At 37.9% G+C, this 17,913-nt stretch overlaps 1 protein-coding gene across 3 annotated transcripts in view; it reads right to left on the reverse strand.

The window, feature by feature from the left end:
* cacna2d3a (calcium channel, voltage-dependent, alpha 2/delta subunit 3a) overlaps positions 1–17,913 on the reverse strand; it is a 261,628-nt gene that overhangs the window by 88,927 nt on the left and 154,788 nt on the right. For 2 of the 3 annotated variants that reach the window (XM_083554429.1, XM_083554428.1), the window contains exons 12-14: positions 11,477–11,555; positions 3,026–3,159; positions 1,715–1,732 (exon numbers count right to left, since the gene is read on the reverse strand). In XM_083554429.1, the coding sequence (XP_083410555.1) occupies positions 1,715–1,732; positions 3,026–3,159; positions 11,477–11,555 (231 nt within the window). The remainder of the gene's footprint in view (positions 1–1,714; positions 1,733–3,025; positions 3,160–11,476; positions 11,556–17,913) is intronic. The other variant, XM_083554430.1, reaches the window with a different exon arrangement.

Below are 17,913 nucleotides of genomic sequence, written 5' to 3' on the forward strand. Positions count from 1 at the left end.
TCGTGAATAATAAGTAAAACCCAAACAGGTGTATGAAAATTAAACTGGAATATCTGAACACAGCAAAACAAAACAATTCTTTTTTATGTTTCTGAGCGTGTACTTTGTTGCCTGAAGTCATATACTGTTTAACTTGACCATGAAAACAGATGTCTTATTGTTGCCTGGAGAGAAACTTTAATTTATATTACAAGTATGGCATTTGGTAGATGCCAACTTACAGTTACCTAACTTATACCACTGAGCAGCTGAGGGTTAAGGGTCATGCTCAAGGGCACAGCAGTGGCAACTTGGCAGTGCTGGCATTTGAACAGAAGTCCAATATCTTAACCAATGAGCTTTTAATTTGCTTTCCACTTCCCACTTTCCAAGGTGGCCATGACATTTCTATTCACCACAGATGTAAACAGTGATCATTATTGATGGCGAATTACAATTGGTTACTACTTAGGAGTTGCCATTCTCTTTATCTTATTCAAACTGTAACACGGTCCTTCTAACACAATTGCTGTCACCTATTAAAAACTTGCATTTAATATTGTTGACTCATCTGTATTATAATTATTTACAAGTATATAATTTTTCATTATTAGTGTTACAGCTTTTGCTACATTATATAAAAAAATAAACAAATCTATTTCACAATCTATTTCACATTTCAGCTGGAAGGCTGAAAGAGATTGTTTTTTTGTGACCAGACAACAGTAACCGACGGTTTAAAAGAAGGAGAAGGATGCCAGACAGCAAGGCCGTGAGCTATGGCATTGTTGGAATTTGAACCTCTTAACTATTCAGCACATGCTTAGACTCCAGAGGTCATTGTATATTAATATACAGCCTGCTAAGCAAAAAGCATATATGACCACTTCTGTTTTCCATCCCTTCTATATCACTCTAACCAGCACTTTCCACAAACTCACACCTAGTTGTCTGTTTTTTATCGCCTCTGAACTATCCAAAGTCAGTTTATCCTGGCTGGTGAAAGAACAAAACTAAATAAGCCATAGGATGATGGATAGAGGCATTGAGCTGCGGTCAAAATTCAGAAGCTTTGCGAGAGCTTAGAGGACGTTCTGCCCTGCCAGCCTCCACTCAAGTGGAACCACGACTACAACAGCCATTAATCACAGCCTGAGGCAAACTTAACTTGTGGTGTCTGATTCATAATCTTGCATCTAATTCTGAGCAACAAGGCTGATAAAAGTGGATTAGTCAGATGGTTAGTAGAAGACATGCTTTGTGAGATGATCAGTTTTATGAGTTTCAGATCCTGTTTCAGCTAATATGGATATAGATTATAATAAATTTGCTTAAAATGTCTTTCTTTTTTACTTGCATAAACACACATCGCACAGTTAAGTGTATACAACACTGACTTTTAGTAATTTATAACAGAAAACAGTATCAATCTATCAGTGCCAATTTATAACCTTGTACTTTACTGTACCACGTACACATGCAATATATGATGAGGCACAACAGCACAGTCTCAAAGTCGCACACATGAAAGGTGAGAAAGATGTTTACGATATTCATTAACACAAAAGCAAAGGCCAGCTATAAATGTACCCACAAATGGCCACAATCACATTTTACAACACACAAGTGAATGAAGGACGTTCTGTTAAAACACAGTTTCAGCCCAAGTATTACACTTAAATATGAATATGCTCACACTTAGATTCATGGTTATGACTTCGGATTGTAAAATTACCTTTTGAGCCTGAGGAAGCTATAACAAAGTGTTTAAATAAAATAACAAAAAAACAAATCACAAATAATAAATGTAAGTGTTTTAAGTTACTGTTAATATTTATTATAGACCAGTATATGAAAATTCAGGAAAATCAGGGCACATCTAAATAGAAATCTATTCATGTGGATAAATACAATTAATATACATACAGTACAATATTCCACTATGGACTCACAATTATTCTGTTTATACTTTATCAGCCTTGCCCCCAATCATCTACATTAAAATCTTACTTAAAAATATAATTTTTGCACCTTTTGAAATCCAATAACAAAAACTCCTTTTGTTGAAATTTTATATATACTATATATCGACAAAAGTATTGGGACACTTTTTTAAACTTTTTGTATTGAACATTTCCAGCCATATGTAATTCTTCCCCCAAGAATCACATGTGATTGGATCTAGAGAAAGCGTACGACAGGGTGCAGTGAGAGAAACTGGTATTGAAAAAGTGGTATTGTATGAGGAAGTCAGGTGTGGCAGGGAGGTATGTGAGGGTGGTGCAGGACATGTATGAGGACAGTGTGGCAGCAGTGGAGTATGCAGTAGGAATGACTGACTGGTTTAAGGTAAAGGTGGGACTGCATCAAGGATCGGCTATAAGCCCTTTAATTAATTAGAATTTAATTTGGAGTGACGATGGACAGGATTAAAAACAAGCCAATTAGATGGACAAAGCATGTAGGACATTTTGGAGACGAGTTGAGGGAGGCGCGAATGAGATGGTTTGGACATGTGCAAAGGATGGACATGGGGTTTATAGGTAGAAAAATGCTGAGGATGGAGCTGCCAGGCAGGAGGAAATGTGGAAGGCCAAGAAGGAAGTTTATGTATGTGGTGAGAGAAGACATGCAGTTGGTTAATTTAAAAGTAGCAGATGTAGAGGCAGGGTAGTATAGATATGGATGATCCACTGTGGTGACCCCTAATGGGAGCAGCTGAAATAAGAAGAGGATGTGATTTTTACCCAAACTGTTACCACAAAGTTAGAGACACACAATTATGTGGGATGTATCTGGATGCGGTATTATTAAATGTTCTCTTCACTTCACAAGGAGACCAAAACCTCTTCCGGTATGACAATGCCCTACCACATCTAAAGTCATCCTAATGATTTTTGTGCCCCCATCTTTGTGGTAAAAGTTTGGGAAAGAACCACATATGGCTGAAAAATAAAGTGTCCCAGTACTTTTGTCCATATAGTGTATGTTCTGGTAGTACTAGTAATTAAGCCAGTAATTATAGGCTACAAGTAATATCACTTACTGTGTTATCAATATATGCCTCAGTCCAAACTACATCATGTTCCTGGTCAATCACCTTTGGCCTACTTAGCACATGCAGGTACTCCATCACATTTTCCTGAACATCAGCTAAGGTGGAGATCTGAGTAAAATATCCTGAAAAAAAAAAGTAATAATTATTCAATACCAATAGTATAATGTAGTAGTAATATGTAGTAATATAAACTCATCAGCCAGCCTGTGGAATATAATATAAGATCCATACACACTATACAGTGTAAAGAATATATACAGTAAATATATACCATTAGGGTGTTCAATGAATGACAATTTCAATCTTACAATATTGATTATTTTCCAAAAATTATAGTGTAGCATTACTTATTAATTAATGTTTACAGTTGAAGATATAAGCATGAAGTGTCTGTCTAACCTTTTTCTGTTATGACTAACTTTATAAAAACAAAAGTCATTTTACTCTACAAGTTAACAAAACCTAATACTTGTCAATGAGATAGTGATCTGTAATAAAATAAGAAGGTCATCCATAATAAAAAACACCTTCAGTGGAAAACTTAAAAAAGTAAATAAATATCTCCTTGCTCCTTTACCATGTCACACTCACACCCTTTAAATAAATCCATTAACACTATATTGGCAAAAGTCTGCAGACACTTGGTCATAAAAATTAAATGTGCTTTTTGCGCATCGCAATCCATATTTAGTTCCAATTTGCTCTTATAATTCCTTCCACTCTTCGCCACTAGATTTTGGAGAGTGCTTGTGGAGATTCATGCTCATTCATCCACAAGGGTATTAGTAAAGTCAGGAACTGATGTTGGTGAGTTGAGGAGGCCTGGGGTGCAGTCAGCATTTTAATTAATCTCAAAGGTGTTCAATATGGTTGAGATTTGAGCTCTAAAGCTGGAGATCTTCCACTCCAACCCATGCAAAGCATATCTTCATGGAGTTTGCTTTGAGCAGAGTGTCATTGTCATGTTTGAACATGTTCAGGTATCCTGGTTCAAGTGAAAGGAAAATCTCATGCTCATTTTCTCACTGTATCAAAGTGTATATAGTGTATGTGGAGCACCTGCAGTACATGCTTTTGTGTAAAAGAGCTGGGACCACCGTTTCCAAGGTTACTGTTGGTAATACACTAAGACGTCATGGTTTGAAATCATGCATGGCACGGAAGGTTCCCCTGCTTAAACCAGCACATGTCCAGGCATGTCTTAAGTTTGCCAATAGGAGAAAGTCATGTGGTCAGATGAGACCAAAATAGAACTTTTGGGTCATAATTCCACTAAACGTGTTTGGAGGAAGAAGAATGATAATGGGGTGTTTTTCTGCACATGGGCCATGTATTGCGAGATTTTGGGCACCAACCTCCTTCCCTCAGTTAGAGCATTGAAGATGGGTCGAGGCTGGGTCTTCCAACATGACAATGACCCGAAGCACACAGCCAGGATAACCAAGGAGTGGCTCTGTAAGAAACATATCAAGGGTCTGGCGTGGCCTAGCCAGTCTCTAGACCTAAACCCAATAGAGAATCTTTGGAGGGAGCTCAAACTCCATGTTTCTCAGTGACAGGCCAGAAACCTGACTGATCTAGAGAAGATCTGTGTGGAGGAGTGGGCCAAAATCCCTCCTGCAGTGTGTGCAAACCTGTTGAAAAACTACAGGAAACGTTTGACCTCTGTAATTGCAAACAAAGGCTACTGTACCAAATATTAACATTGACTTTTTCATAGGTGTTCAAATACTTATTTGCAGCTGTATCATACAAATAAATAGTTAAATAAATCATACATTGTGATTTCTGGATTTTTTTTTTTTTTAGATTATGTCTCTCACAGAAGAAATGCACCTACGATGACAATTTCAGACCTCTCCATGATTTCTAAGTGGGAGAACTTGCAAAATAGCAGGGTGTTCAAATACTTTTTTTCCTCACTGTATCAGTATATATATACACGCAGGTGTTACCATCCGAGTTGGGCAGGTCCGTGATGAAATCTACCCTGGGATGTGACCATGGCTGCTGCGGAATGGGCAGGGGGACCAGCTTTCCTGAGGGTAAGTGTCGAGGGGTCTTGTATATGGCGCCAGACAGGGCAGCCCTGGACGGAAAGTGTGACATCCCTGCTCATCCCGGGCCACCAGTATTGGGCTTGGGCCAGGAGAAGATTCTGTCTCCTCCTCAAGTGGCAAAAACCTGGGACCTCATGGATCGACCTCAACAGGTATTGGCGGCATGGCCCGGGGACGACCATCCTTCCTTCTGGGCATCCTACAGGGGTGCCCCCCCCATAAAGGGCTTCCTCAAGAAGAAGGTCCAGGGTTGCAGCTGTAGGTGGTTCCCCAACTGCTGGAATAAGACGCCCCCTGCTCCGGTGGAGGAGGCATCTACCTCCACTGTGAACGGGAGCCGTGGTTCCGGGTTTTGCAGGAGAGGGATGACACTGAACCTCCTCTTCAGTTCCTAGAAGGCCTCCTCGGCCTCTGGGGTCCACGCGAGGGTCTTGGCCTTCCCCTTCAGGAGAGAGGTGAGCGGGGTGGTTACCAGACTGAAGCCCTGGATAAACCGTCGGTAGAAGTTGGCGAATCCTTAGAAGCGCTGGAGCTTTTTGGCAGTGCCTGGACAGGGAATAAGAAGCCGAAAGAGCCATCAGGCTGATGCAGGTGGAAGGGGGAACCACGCAGGAAGAAGACGGAGCAAAGGTCTCTAGTAAAGCGACTGCGATTTTCTTGATGGCATCCGAGGTGGAACCCGGCTGCGGATCCATCGAGGTAAATGGTCAGTACTGGTCTGATGTTCTGTCAAGCGTGAATCAAGAGTCGGAAACCAGAGTAAGTGCAAAGATTTATTAGTCTCAGTACACAAGGCAAAAGCTTTAGTATAAGCACAAACTTTATAACCGTACGGTATAATTCATAATGTGGGATGTCCAGGGATGATTGCCAGTGTGAACAGTAGATCGGACGGTGAGCGAGTGGAAATAGGGGCCTTATGAACTGGAGAGTAGATTGGAGACAGGTGAAGGTAATTAGTAGGAGGGCGAGGCTGTGCGAGTGTGCTGAATGTAGGAGTGAGGCTTGGCTGGTGGTTTCCTGACACCTGAGTGGCCTGCTATAATAAACCTCATCTCTATTGAACACCTTTGAGATTAATTCAAACACTGAGTCCACCCCAGGCCTTGTCACCCTACCTACATCGATACCTGAAATTACTAACACCCTTGTAGATGAATGATCTTTCCAAAAGAATGGAGGTCATTATAAAACACAAAAAGTTTGACTACATGTACAATAGCATATTTAAAAACACATACAAAACTTATAGTTTGGTGTCCAAAAAAACCTTTGCCAATAATCAAATCAAATCAAATTTTATTTGTCACATACACATACATACAGAGTATGACATGCAGTGAAATGCTTTTTACGACGGTCCGGCATGAGGGAGTAGAATGGGGAGAAAAAATAAACCAAGAAAAAAGAAGAAGGCAGATAAATAAAGAGTATAAACTATATAAAATATATAATGATATATATAAGAAAAGGTGTATATACAGGGATGCTTATGACAGTAAAATACAATATAGTTTAATACAATATATACAATATATTTCATACAATATAATGTATTATACAGACAGAACGTCTTCAAGGGACAAACCTAAGCTTAATTTGAGCTACACAAAAATAATTTTAATGCATTTATTAGGCAGCTATATTATTTGTTATGGAAAGGTTAAAGCTCGTCCTCATGTGTCTGGTGTATGACTCACACTATCTATAGTGCAAAAGTCAGGCAGAAAAAAAATACAACCAAAAAAAGTAAAAGTAGATCAGAGAAATAGTGTCTAGTGATCCATTTTCCATACAAGGTCCTCCCTGTCCAGAAACCATCCAAGTGGAAATGTAGTGACACAATGGCATCAGAGAGAAGCATTGAAGAGGAAAATCAGTGCTAGGGGAAATGGATTTTCAAGGTTGCTGTGATGTGAAACATTTCATATGCATCCAGATAAGGAAAAAGCATATACATGTCACATGAGCTTTTCTAGATATAGAAATAGTGATGACGTGTACACAAATATTGAATGAATGCATGCATTTTAATCCTGACAAAACCTTTTCTTAAATAAGAGCCTGCCAATTAAATGTATCTGTTTGTTTGAAAATAACTATGCATGGACATTGATTTAATGCATTATTTGTATGATTTACATATTATTTGTATATATATATATATATATATATATATATATATATATATATATATATATATATATATATATATATACATGCATACAGTGCATCCAAGAAGTATTTCCACTTCCACTTTTCCAAAATGGATTACATTGATTATTTTCTTTAAAATTCTACAAATAATACCTCATAAAATATGAGAGACATTTCCCCAAAAAACCACAAACCAAACCATGAGGTACAGGGAATTGTCTTTAGACCTCCAAGACAGAATTCTATTGAGTTACAGATCTGGGGGAGGTAACAGAAAAAATTTCTACAGCATTCCCAATAAGCACTGTGGCCTCTATCATCAATGAATGGAGGAAGGTTGGAACCACCAGGACTTTTCCTAGAGCAGGCTGCCTGGCAAAACTAAGCGAGCAGGAGAGAGGGTCCTTAGTCAGGGAGGTGACCAAGAACCCAATTGCCACTCCAGCATTTCTCTGTGGAGGGAGGAGAACCTTCCTGAAGAACAACCATCTCTGCAGCACTTCACCTATCAGGCCTGTATGGTACTGTAGAGTGGCTAAATGGAAGCCACTGCTCCTAGGCACATAACAGCCCAACTGGATTTTGTCAAAAAGGCACCCGAAGGACTCTCAGACCATGAGAAACAAAGATTTAACTCTTCAGCAGAAATGCCAAGCGTCATGTCTGGAGGAAACCACACACCACTCATTACCTGGCCATCTCTACAGTGAAGCATAGTTGTGGCAGCATCATGCTGTGGGAAAGTTTTTCAGCAGCAGGAACTGGGAGATTAGTCAGGATCAAGTGAAAAATGAATGCAACAGTGTGCAGATACATCCTTGATCCTTGAAAACCTGCATCCTTGAAAACCTGCTCCAGAGCTCTCTGGACTTCAGACTGTGGCGACGATTCATCTTTCAGGACAACGATCGTAAGCACACAGTCAAGAAAACAAAGGAGTGTTACTCTGTGAATGTCCTTGAGTGGCCCAGCCAGAACCCAGACTTATACTCAGAACCCATGGAGGGATGTGAAAATAGTGGTGCACAGATGCTCCCCATCCAACCTTATAAAGCTTGAGAGGTTCTGCAAAGAAACTGCCCAAAAATAGGCATGGCAAGTTTGTAGCATCATAATTAAAAAGATGTTAATTAGTGTCAAAGGTGCAAAGGTGCTTCAAAGGTGCTATTTTGTGTTCTGTGTATTGTCAGGTTGCACACATGCACTTTATGTGGCGAGGACACTTACTAGTCCTTGGCCCTGTGTTTTTCTGTTTCTGTGATTGTTGTTTTATGTTGTTTTAAGTAGCATCAGGGTTCTGGAGGAACATTGTTTAATTTTACTGTGTACTGCATCAGCTATATTTGGTTAAAATTACAATAAATGCTTATTGACTATTAACTTGACTTCAGCAAAGTACAGTATTGAGTAAAGGCTGGGAATACTTATGTACGTAATTTTTATTTTTTTTTTCGTATTTTTTCACCAAAATCCGCCTCTCAAATCGGTGAACCAAAATGATACACACATCTGGCAATTAAAAACCGTCTTTGTGAAAAACTAGAAAAGTTCAGTTTTTGTCCTGATGATTTACGTAATGTTTTATCTTAATGATCTATGTTGAGTATGTTGAGATAAAATTGATATAAAAAAAATTCTAAAAATCTAAATTCAATATGCATATTGTAATAAACTTATTAACAAAATGTTTTTATGTTTCTTTAAATTAATGTCTTAAATTGATGTCGGACAACTGAAATAGTAAAAACTGAAACAACTTTGGAATAAGTGGAAAATGGAATATATCTTGGAATATATTATAAAATAATTGAGTCTCAGAATTAATATAAGTATATAATGTATATATTAAATTTAATAAAATTTTATTTGTATAACGCTTTTAACAATGAACATTGTCTCAAAGCAGCTTTACACAGATAATGTGGTGATAAAAAATTAATATGTTCTTTATAAGTGTAAGTTTGTCCCTGATGGGCAAGGGCAAGACAGTGGCTATATACAGTGAGGAAAATAAGTATTTGAACACCCTGCTATTTTGCAAGTTTTCCCACTTAGAAATCATGGAGGGGTCTGAAATTGTCATCGTAGGTGCATGTCCACTGTGAGAGACATAATCTAAAAAAAAAATCCAGAAATCACAATATATGATTTTTAAACTATTTATTTGTATGATACAGCTGCAAATAAGTATTTTAACACCTGTCTATCAGCTAGAATTCTGACCTTCAAAGACCTGTTAGTCTGCCTTTAAAATGTCCACCTCCACTACATTTATTATCCTAAATTAGATTCACCTGTTTGAGGTCGCATAAGACATAAAGACACCTGTCCACCCCATACAATCAGTAAGAATCCAACTACTAACATGGCCAAGACCAAAGAGCTGTCCAAAGACACTAGAGACAAAATTGTACACCTCCACAAGGCTGGAAAGGGCTACGGGGAAATTGCCAAGCAGCTTGGTAAAAAAAGGTCCACTGTTGGAGCAATCATTAGAAAATGGAAGAAGCTAAACATGACTGTCAATCTCCCTCGGACTGGGGCTCCATGCAATATCTCACCTCGTGGGGTCTCAATGATCCTAGGGAAGGTGAGAAATCAGCCCAGAACTACACGGGAGGAGCTGGTCAATGACATTGAAAGAGCTGGGACCACCGTTTCCAAGGTTACTGTTGGTAATACACTAAGACGTCATGGTTTAAAATCATGCATGGCACGAAAGGTTCCCCTGCTTAAACCAGCACATGTCCAGGCACGTCTTAAGTTTGCCAATGACCATTTGAATGATCCAGAGGAGTCATGGGAGAAAGTCATGTGGTCAGATGAGACCAAAATAGAACTTTTGGGTCATAATTCCACTAAACGTGTTTGGAGGAAGAAGAATGATGAGTACCATCCAAAGAACACCATCCCTACTGTGAAGCATGGGGGTGGTAGCATCATGCTTTGGGGTGTTTTTCTGCACATGGGACAGGGCGACTGCACTGTATTAAAGAGAGGATGACCGGGGCCTTGTATTGCGAGATTTTGGGGAACAACCTCTTTCCCTCAGTTAGAGCATTGAAGATGGGTCGAGGCTGGGTCTTTCAACATGACAATGACCCGAAGCACACATCCAGGATAACCAAGGAGTGGCTCTGTAAGAAGCATATCAAGGTTCTGGCGTGGCCTAGCCAGTCTCCAGACCTAAACCCAATAGAGAATCTTTGGAGGGAGCTCAAACTCTGTGTTTCTCAGAGACAGGCCAGAAACCTGACTGATCTAGAGAAGATCTTTGTGGAGGAGTGGACCAAAATCCTTCCTGCAGAGTTTGCAAACCTGGTGAAAAACTACAGAAAACGTTTGACCTCTGTAATTGCAAACAAAGGCTATTGTATGTAGCAGTATGGTCTGATGTCATCCAGTCAGCTGAGGCTGATTATGCTCATTTACCTGCCTATAAAGTCGTTTCAGTTTTTGTTGTGGGTGCGTTTGCTCTTTGTCCGCGAGCGAGCCTCCGTAACTGATTTAGAAGTGGCGTGTTACAGGGTAGTCATTACCTGATTCTTTGTGTTGTGATTTAATCGTAATGGCGTAGTTGGTACAAATTATTAGTTGGTAACGCCGCAGTTGGCGTAGCCGGTACAAGTTACAAGTCCACAACGCCACATGTACCAAATATTAACATTGACTTTCTCAGGTGTTTAAATACTTATTTGCAGCTGTATCATACAAATAAATAGTTAAAAAAATCATACATTGTGATTTCTGGATTTTTTTATTTTTAGATTATGTCTCTCACAGTGGACATGCACCTACGATGACAATTTCAGACTTTTTTTGACAATTAATTGGGAGAACTTGCAAAATAGCAGGGTGTTCAAATACTTACTCACTGTATATAGTGGCTATATATATATATATATATATATATATATATATATATATATATATATATATATATATATATATATATATATATATATATATATATCTCATTAGGATATCGTTTGCACACGCTATGTTAGCGGACAGTCTTTACTATTTCTAACATTTGCTATTTTTTGCTTCCATCTACTTAACTGTGAGAAAGATCATGATCTCCAAATATATAAACATTGGACTGACAAGTCATTTATTTACACTCGGTTTTCCATCTACCAGTGGTCTCAATGCTCATTAAACAGCCTGTCGAAATCTTTGCAGTGTGGCATGATGGGAAGGGAAATTGAGGAAGCCAAACCTTTGTTAGTGCAGGCCATCCATTTGAGATTATCAGCAAAGGCAGACTCCCGACCAATTAGGTAAGGGAATATACGAACCTGTGAAGAGGAAAGCAGATATTAGCTGTCTGTCATTCGTAATCGCCGGAGATAGCCCCTAAGCCTGCTTACTCAAAAGCTGATATCTGCAGTCATTAGTTTGCTATTCATATTAGGATTATCTCTTTAGTATTATTAGGGGGGAGTCAACTAAACCACTAGAACATTTTTCTAATGCACTTCATTTTTAAACAAATGAGGTAATAAACTTGCAGCAGTTTAAATATATTTAAATATAAAATGTAATAAAATGAGCTGTTCAATAGAAAAGAAGCCAGGAAACATAAACTAAGATGCAGCTGTAATAATAATGATAAAAGTGATTTGTAGCTTCACTACTGATGTTTTTTTTTTTTTTTTTTTTTTTTTTACCACAACCAAGGATTCAATATTATACTTATGGTATAACAATTAAATGTATGCATTTTGCTGCTAAATGACATCTGACCAGTAGGTGATGCTGGCAAAGATTTGTTGCCTAGCTTCAGGTTATGGTTCTATGGGAAGTTTTGTGTCACTGCCAAAGTCATTGCTGAGATACAACCTCACTTCTTGGTTGCTAGGAATTGCTTTTATAATTTTATTTTTTTTACATTTTTGAGCAAGGGATTCAAAAACCATGACCATTATCATACTTCTTAAATAGGCCCAAATGTGGTCAGATAATAGCAGTAAATTGTTGCCACTTGGCCCAACTTTGGTGGAGATTTTACTTCCTAAAAAGTCTGCTACATTTAACATATTTTTAACAGACAGTTCTATGGGCTGCCATAGACACCCTTGCTTAAAAGGGAAGAAGAAGAGGAAGAAGAAGAAGGAAAAAGAAGAAGAAGAAGAAGAAGAAGGAGGAGGAGGAGGAGGTCAACAAAAACAACAAGAAAAAGGCTTTTGTTTTCTCCAATCAAAATCATCAGTGATTAGCTCAGTGCACTCTTGTTACAGTTGTTCCAAACAAAACTTTAGAATTGTTCTACCTATTGGAAAACAAAACATCACTGTAAAAGCAAAAGCAGAAAAAAAGTGCAGAAACTTATGTTTAAAACCCAGGTGAGAGAAAAATTGTCTAAAGCCAAAGTAATTACTTGCAGTTTCCATTTCCTATGCAACTCTGAACCAATGTCACTGCTGCTGATATAATAACAAAATTAGTTGTTTTCATTTTTGACACTCACAATGCTAATTTCATCATTCGCAAACCCTATGAAAATATTTTTTCTAGACATATGCATGCTCCTATATGCTCTAAATGCACCAAATATAAACATCCGCCCTAAGAGAGCTCACAAAAACCCACTGAATCCACTGAAACAGCTACTACAAGTAGTTCCTGACTTATAGAATAAGAAATGCTGCTTAACATCAAAACTAGCTAAATCTACTGTCCATCTGTCAGCTGGATATCTAAACAAAAGTCCCAAATCCATTGGGTATGAGATTTAGTTATTGACTCCGTCCCAAATTGTAAGAACTCCAGTTGTAGATAGATAAAATATGTTAAAATAATAACTATTAATGAATCATGAAAACATACAGTAAAAGATGGAAGACAAAGAAGTCAAGCTACTTTTAGTTCTTATTAACATTATACAACCATGTAAAAAATAGATGTGTAAATTGCAGCCAATGAGTTGACCATGAACTCCTGTATATCAAAGTGTGCAAGAATGAAATGTGAAGCTATCAAATGTACAACAGAATGGTTGAAATAGAACAGAATCAAAATGCTGCAATGGCCCAATTAAAATCCAGACCTCAACTTGACTAAAATGCTGTGCAAGACCTAAAGAATGCTGTGCGTAAAAACATGCAGAAATGTTTTGTTGCCTTCCTCAGATCAGTGCCTTGCAACAGTCCTGTCTCTGAGCTCTGCAGACAGTTCCTTTGACTTAATGGCTTGGTTTTTGCTCTGATCTGCATTATCAGCTGTGAGTCATTTTATAAAAAGATGTGTTCATTCATTCATTTTCTCCCGCTTATCCGTAATTTGGGTCGCAGGGGCAGCAGTCTAAGCAGGCCCCCGCCTTCGACTGCTGCCCAATCCTCACAGCACCGTCCCATACGGTCTCTCCTGCAGGTGGTGAGCCCACGGAAAGGTGGCCCCACGTCACGGACCTTGATATTTCCCTCGTAAGGGACCCCCCGGAGCATAGATGGTTAAGGGCCTTGCTCAAGGGCCCAAGAGTGGCAGCTTGGCGATACCGGGGCTTGAACCCCAGACCTTCTGATCGGCAACCCAGTGCCTTAACCGCTGGAGCCACCACTCCCCCTTTCGAAATTATGTCCAATAAGCTTTTAAACAGGTGGACTCTATTCAAGGTGAAGAAACATATTAGCAACATTCGAGAGAATTGTGAGGCACCTGGGCTAATTTTCAAGTGTTGTTGCAAAGGATCTGACTACTTGAACGAAACATGAGAGTGAAGTGTAGCAATATTACAAGTTACACATAAAGGGATCAAAATATCTATTCTACACAAACACAATTTGGGTGGAATGAACAAAAGTTAACAATATAAACACTAAAGGTTGCATAGACAATCATCAGTATTTATTTAACATCTAATTCTGTCTGCACTGTCTTTTGTCTGCATTGTTTGCACTGGCTTGCACTGGATTGCACTTTATGTAGCTTTATGTTGTGTGTTGTAGTTCTATGTTGTTTAGTGTAGTACCAGGGTTCTGAAAGAACATTGTCTTGTTTTTACTGTGTACTGTGTACCAGTGTATAGTAGAAATGACAAAACCTCTTGACTTACTCTAATTCAAAACTGTAGGAGTTACTTTAACCTTGTAGCACCTATGCTAATTCTAATTAAACAATAGTGTATGTTTTTGTGTTATCTTTCCTGCAGTTGAGATGAAACATCTTCCATGCTATTGAAAAATTAGCTGTAATACAGAACTTAAAGTTCATTCAGTGGTCATTTATACCATGACATAACATAGTAAATATTTAAACTCATATCAACACTTTTGCAGTCTTGTGCACTGAAATCTTTTGTGCCGTCCTATCTGGATCTGTATTGATTGTCTATTAGTCATAGAAATGTGGGAAAAGTAAATGTGAAGGCAGCAGAAACAGCAAAAATTACAAGGCTGAAAGGTTTCAAGAGACAAACACATACAGTACAGGCACACAAACATGCACATAAACCTCCTGCAAGTGTATGTGTGTGTGAGAGAGAGAGAGACCTGCGTTACGACTCACTGACCCCTAGCCCCTGAGAGTGTTATATCCAGATGGGTTCTGTCTGCATCATTATCTTCTGTCCATGGGGAGGAGCTCATACGCACTCTCTCTCTCTCTCTCTCTCTCTCTCTCTCTCTCTCTCTCTCTCTCTCTCTCTCTCTCTCTCTCTCTCTCTCTTCTCTCTCTCTCTCTCTCTCTCTCTCTTTCTCTCTCTCTCTCACACACACACACACACACACACACACCCACAAACATGCACAAAAAAATACCCACAAACACAATTACGCAGCAGGAGGTGCTGTAGGACACAGAAAAGTATAGGGATTTTATGTGAAAAGATGAATAATGAGGTCATTGTTGAATAAGAAAAAAGTTCAAATCGCATACATACTGAAATGAAAGTTCAGTGTCTAAGCAGGAACCTTAAACCTTAACTGCTGAGCTATATAGAAAGACACACTTTACCACTACAAAATTCAGAGGGTCGAGTGACACGAGATCTCCAAGAGCTTTAATAAAATTCAATTCAATTTAAGTTTATTTCTATAGCGCTTTTTACGATGGGCATTGTCTCAAACCAGATAGTCAGACTCAAAGGGGGAACCTATTCTCATTTGGGTGATACCAATAGTATAATTATAAATCATAAAAACTATAAACAAACACTAGAGTATGACAAATATTTTGAACACCGGAGTGTGTGATTATAAGAAATGTGTTTTTTGTAGTCTTACATAGTCATTTAGAGTTGTGGAACCTTCTCTGAAAAAATACCAATAGGTGGTTTAGTTGGTGTGAATTTCCCATAGGTTTGGGAATGCGTATGTCTATTGTCAATGAACTGGCATCTTTTCAAAGATGTAATTCCACCTCATGTCTAATATGCATTTTATACCCAGATCAGGATAATACATTTACTAGAGATGACTGGATAAATAAATAATAATTTGTTCTATATCTCATGTCTTTAACTCAATAATACATTTAACAATGCTTTAAGACTTTAAGCAAAAAAATACTAAACTCAAGTCATTAGTGGTAATTTTTCTGAGTAGAACCTGTCTCTCTCTGTGTTTCACTCTATATCTGTGGTGAATGTAAAACAATCTAAGCAATCCTAAACACTTTGAGCTGAAGCCTAAAGCCTTTTAGAGCCATAGAAAAAAACAAAGATACCATGATAATATAATCTTAAGCACTGCTGCCTTCTCTCGTGAAAATCTACGTAATTATGGACTGATTTAATATCATGTCTCCCATGGGCAGCATTAAAGACAATATAACATGTTCTACTGCAGACATAATAAAAAGGAAACCATACATCTCGAAGATAATAATGTGAAGCACTTATAATCATATTGATTGTCTCAATTTTAGTACCCCTTCCTTTCAATAATGTAAAATGTGTACTACACAGAAACTCGGGATTTTATCTATACCTGATGATTTCTACAGCCGTTATCTTAAGTTTCTTTAAAAAAATAAAATAAACTGAAGATATTTCATTAAAGGCACTTAAAAAAGAAGGCTTGAGAACAGAAAAGTCTTCAGTGACTAGGGGTGTATTTGCACAGAGCAAGCTGGAAGTCTGTGATCATTAGCACAGACCTGCCATTAGCCGTGAGCTAGCGCAGATAATAGCCCACAGGTGTGATGGGAGGAGATGGGTACAGGACAGAAAGGAAAAGAAAAAAATGAAATCAATTATAAGACAGTTCTAGATTTTGTATTATGTTTATGTAAATGTAAATTGCAAAGAAATTAATTAAATAAAACAGTATTTACACAATTTTTTTTATCAATAGAATTGCCTCAGGTGATCAAACCGAACATCTCAGAGGGATGATCTAACCATAAAATGATATCCTATACCAGTGGTGTCCAATATTTTCCACAAAGGGCCGGTGTGGGTGCAGGTTTTCAATCCAACTAATCGAGGGAACTTCTGATAGTCATTGAAAATGAAAATCATTATATTTAAACAGGTACAATTTGGTGATGCTCTTGCTTGGTTGAAATAAAAACCTGCACCCACACCTTTGCCTTTGTGGAGAAGATTGGACACCCATGTCCTATTCCATAGCTATGCCTCCCTATCACTTGCTATATTGTTAGTGCATTGTTTCTGACATCTCTCAAGACAATTATAAATATGAGGATTTGTGCTGTTGCTGTAAAAATCATGCTAACTTATCAGTTCTCAAACATTTTCAAATTCTTTATGCATTGTATGCTTTGTGGTTACACAAAACAAAGGTTTCAATAATCAATACAGGCATCCTTTCAAAATATCCTTTTTTTTTACAACATGTATGTTGAGTTAGTCGGTTCCTCAACAGAATATTCATTAAGATACTTAATGTCATATACATCGTATTCTCTCTCATACATTCAGCTGGTACAAATATTAAACTCTTACCTTACAAGAAAAAGCTGTACAATAGTAATGAGCCACCATTTGTTCTGTTAAAAACACATGCCTGTGTTTAGCTATAAAATACGATACTATTTAAGTCTATATACAATATATGGTATGCAGTAGTTACAGTATAGTTTTAATGGATTTATTATAGGTAAACACTTCATTTGTAATGAGGCTTAAAAACAAAAAGCATTTCGTACAATATTATTTATGTGTCATTATCTAGTTCTGTATATAGTTCTGTAATTCAATGCAGGTTAGTACGATCTTTAAAAGAACTATTGTCTCTAAATCTACTGCACCTACTGCTCTATGATATCAAATAGCAAAGCATGATTACTTCTCTGTATTATGTGACACTATGTTTCCTCTGAATAAATATGTGTGTATGAAATTAAAAGAGAGATGTATAGGATGGGGCACTCAGAGTCCCTAAATAGACTACACTTCTATATACATTCAATCGGAAAAAGCCAGAGAGTTTGTTCTTTTCAGACAGCTGCACACATTTATGAAGACTCCCAGCCAACAACAGACAATCGAGTGACTTATATGTTCTAATGGAAAAAGCCAGAGGGGTCACCAAGGGACTGCTGCGTTATCCTTTACCAGTGATTTATTTTTACACTGTTACTGTAGTTAAGTACATTTTTCACCTCTCTGTACATTATTAGAGTATTTTCATTTTTCATTTGATTTTATTGAATATTAATGTGTAACCTTTTACTTCAGTAAATCTCAGAAAA

This window comes from Silurus aristotelis, assembly GCF_946808225.1.
Source record: "Silurus aristotelis genome assembly, chromosome: 11".
NCBI lineage: Eukaryota > Metazoa > Chordata > Actinopteri > Siluriformes > Siluridae > Silurus > Silurus aristotelis.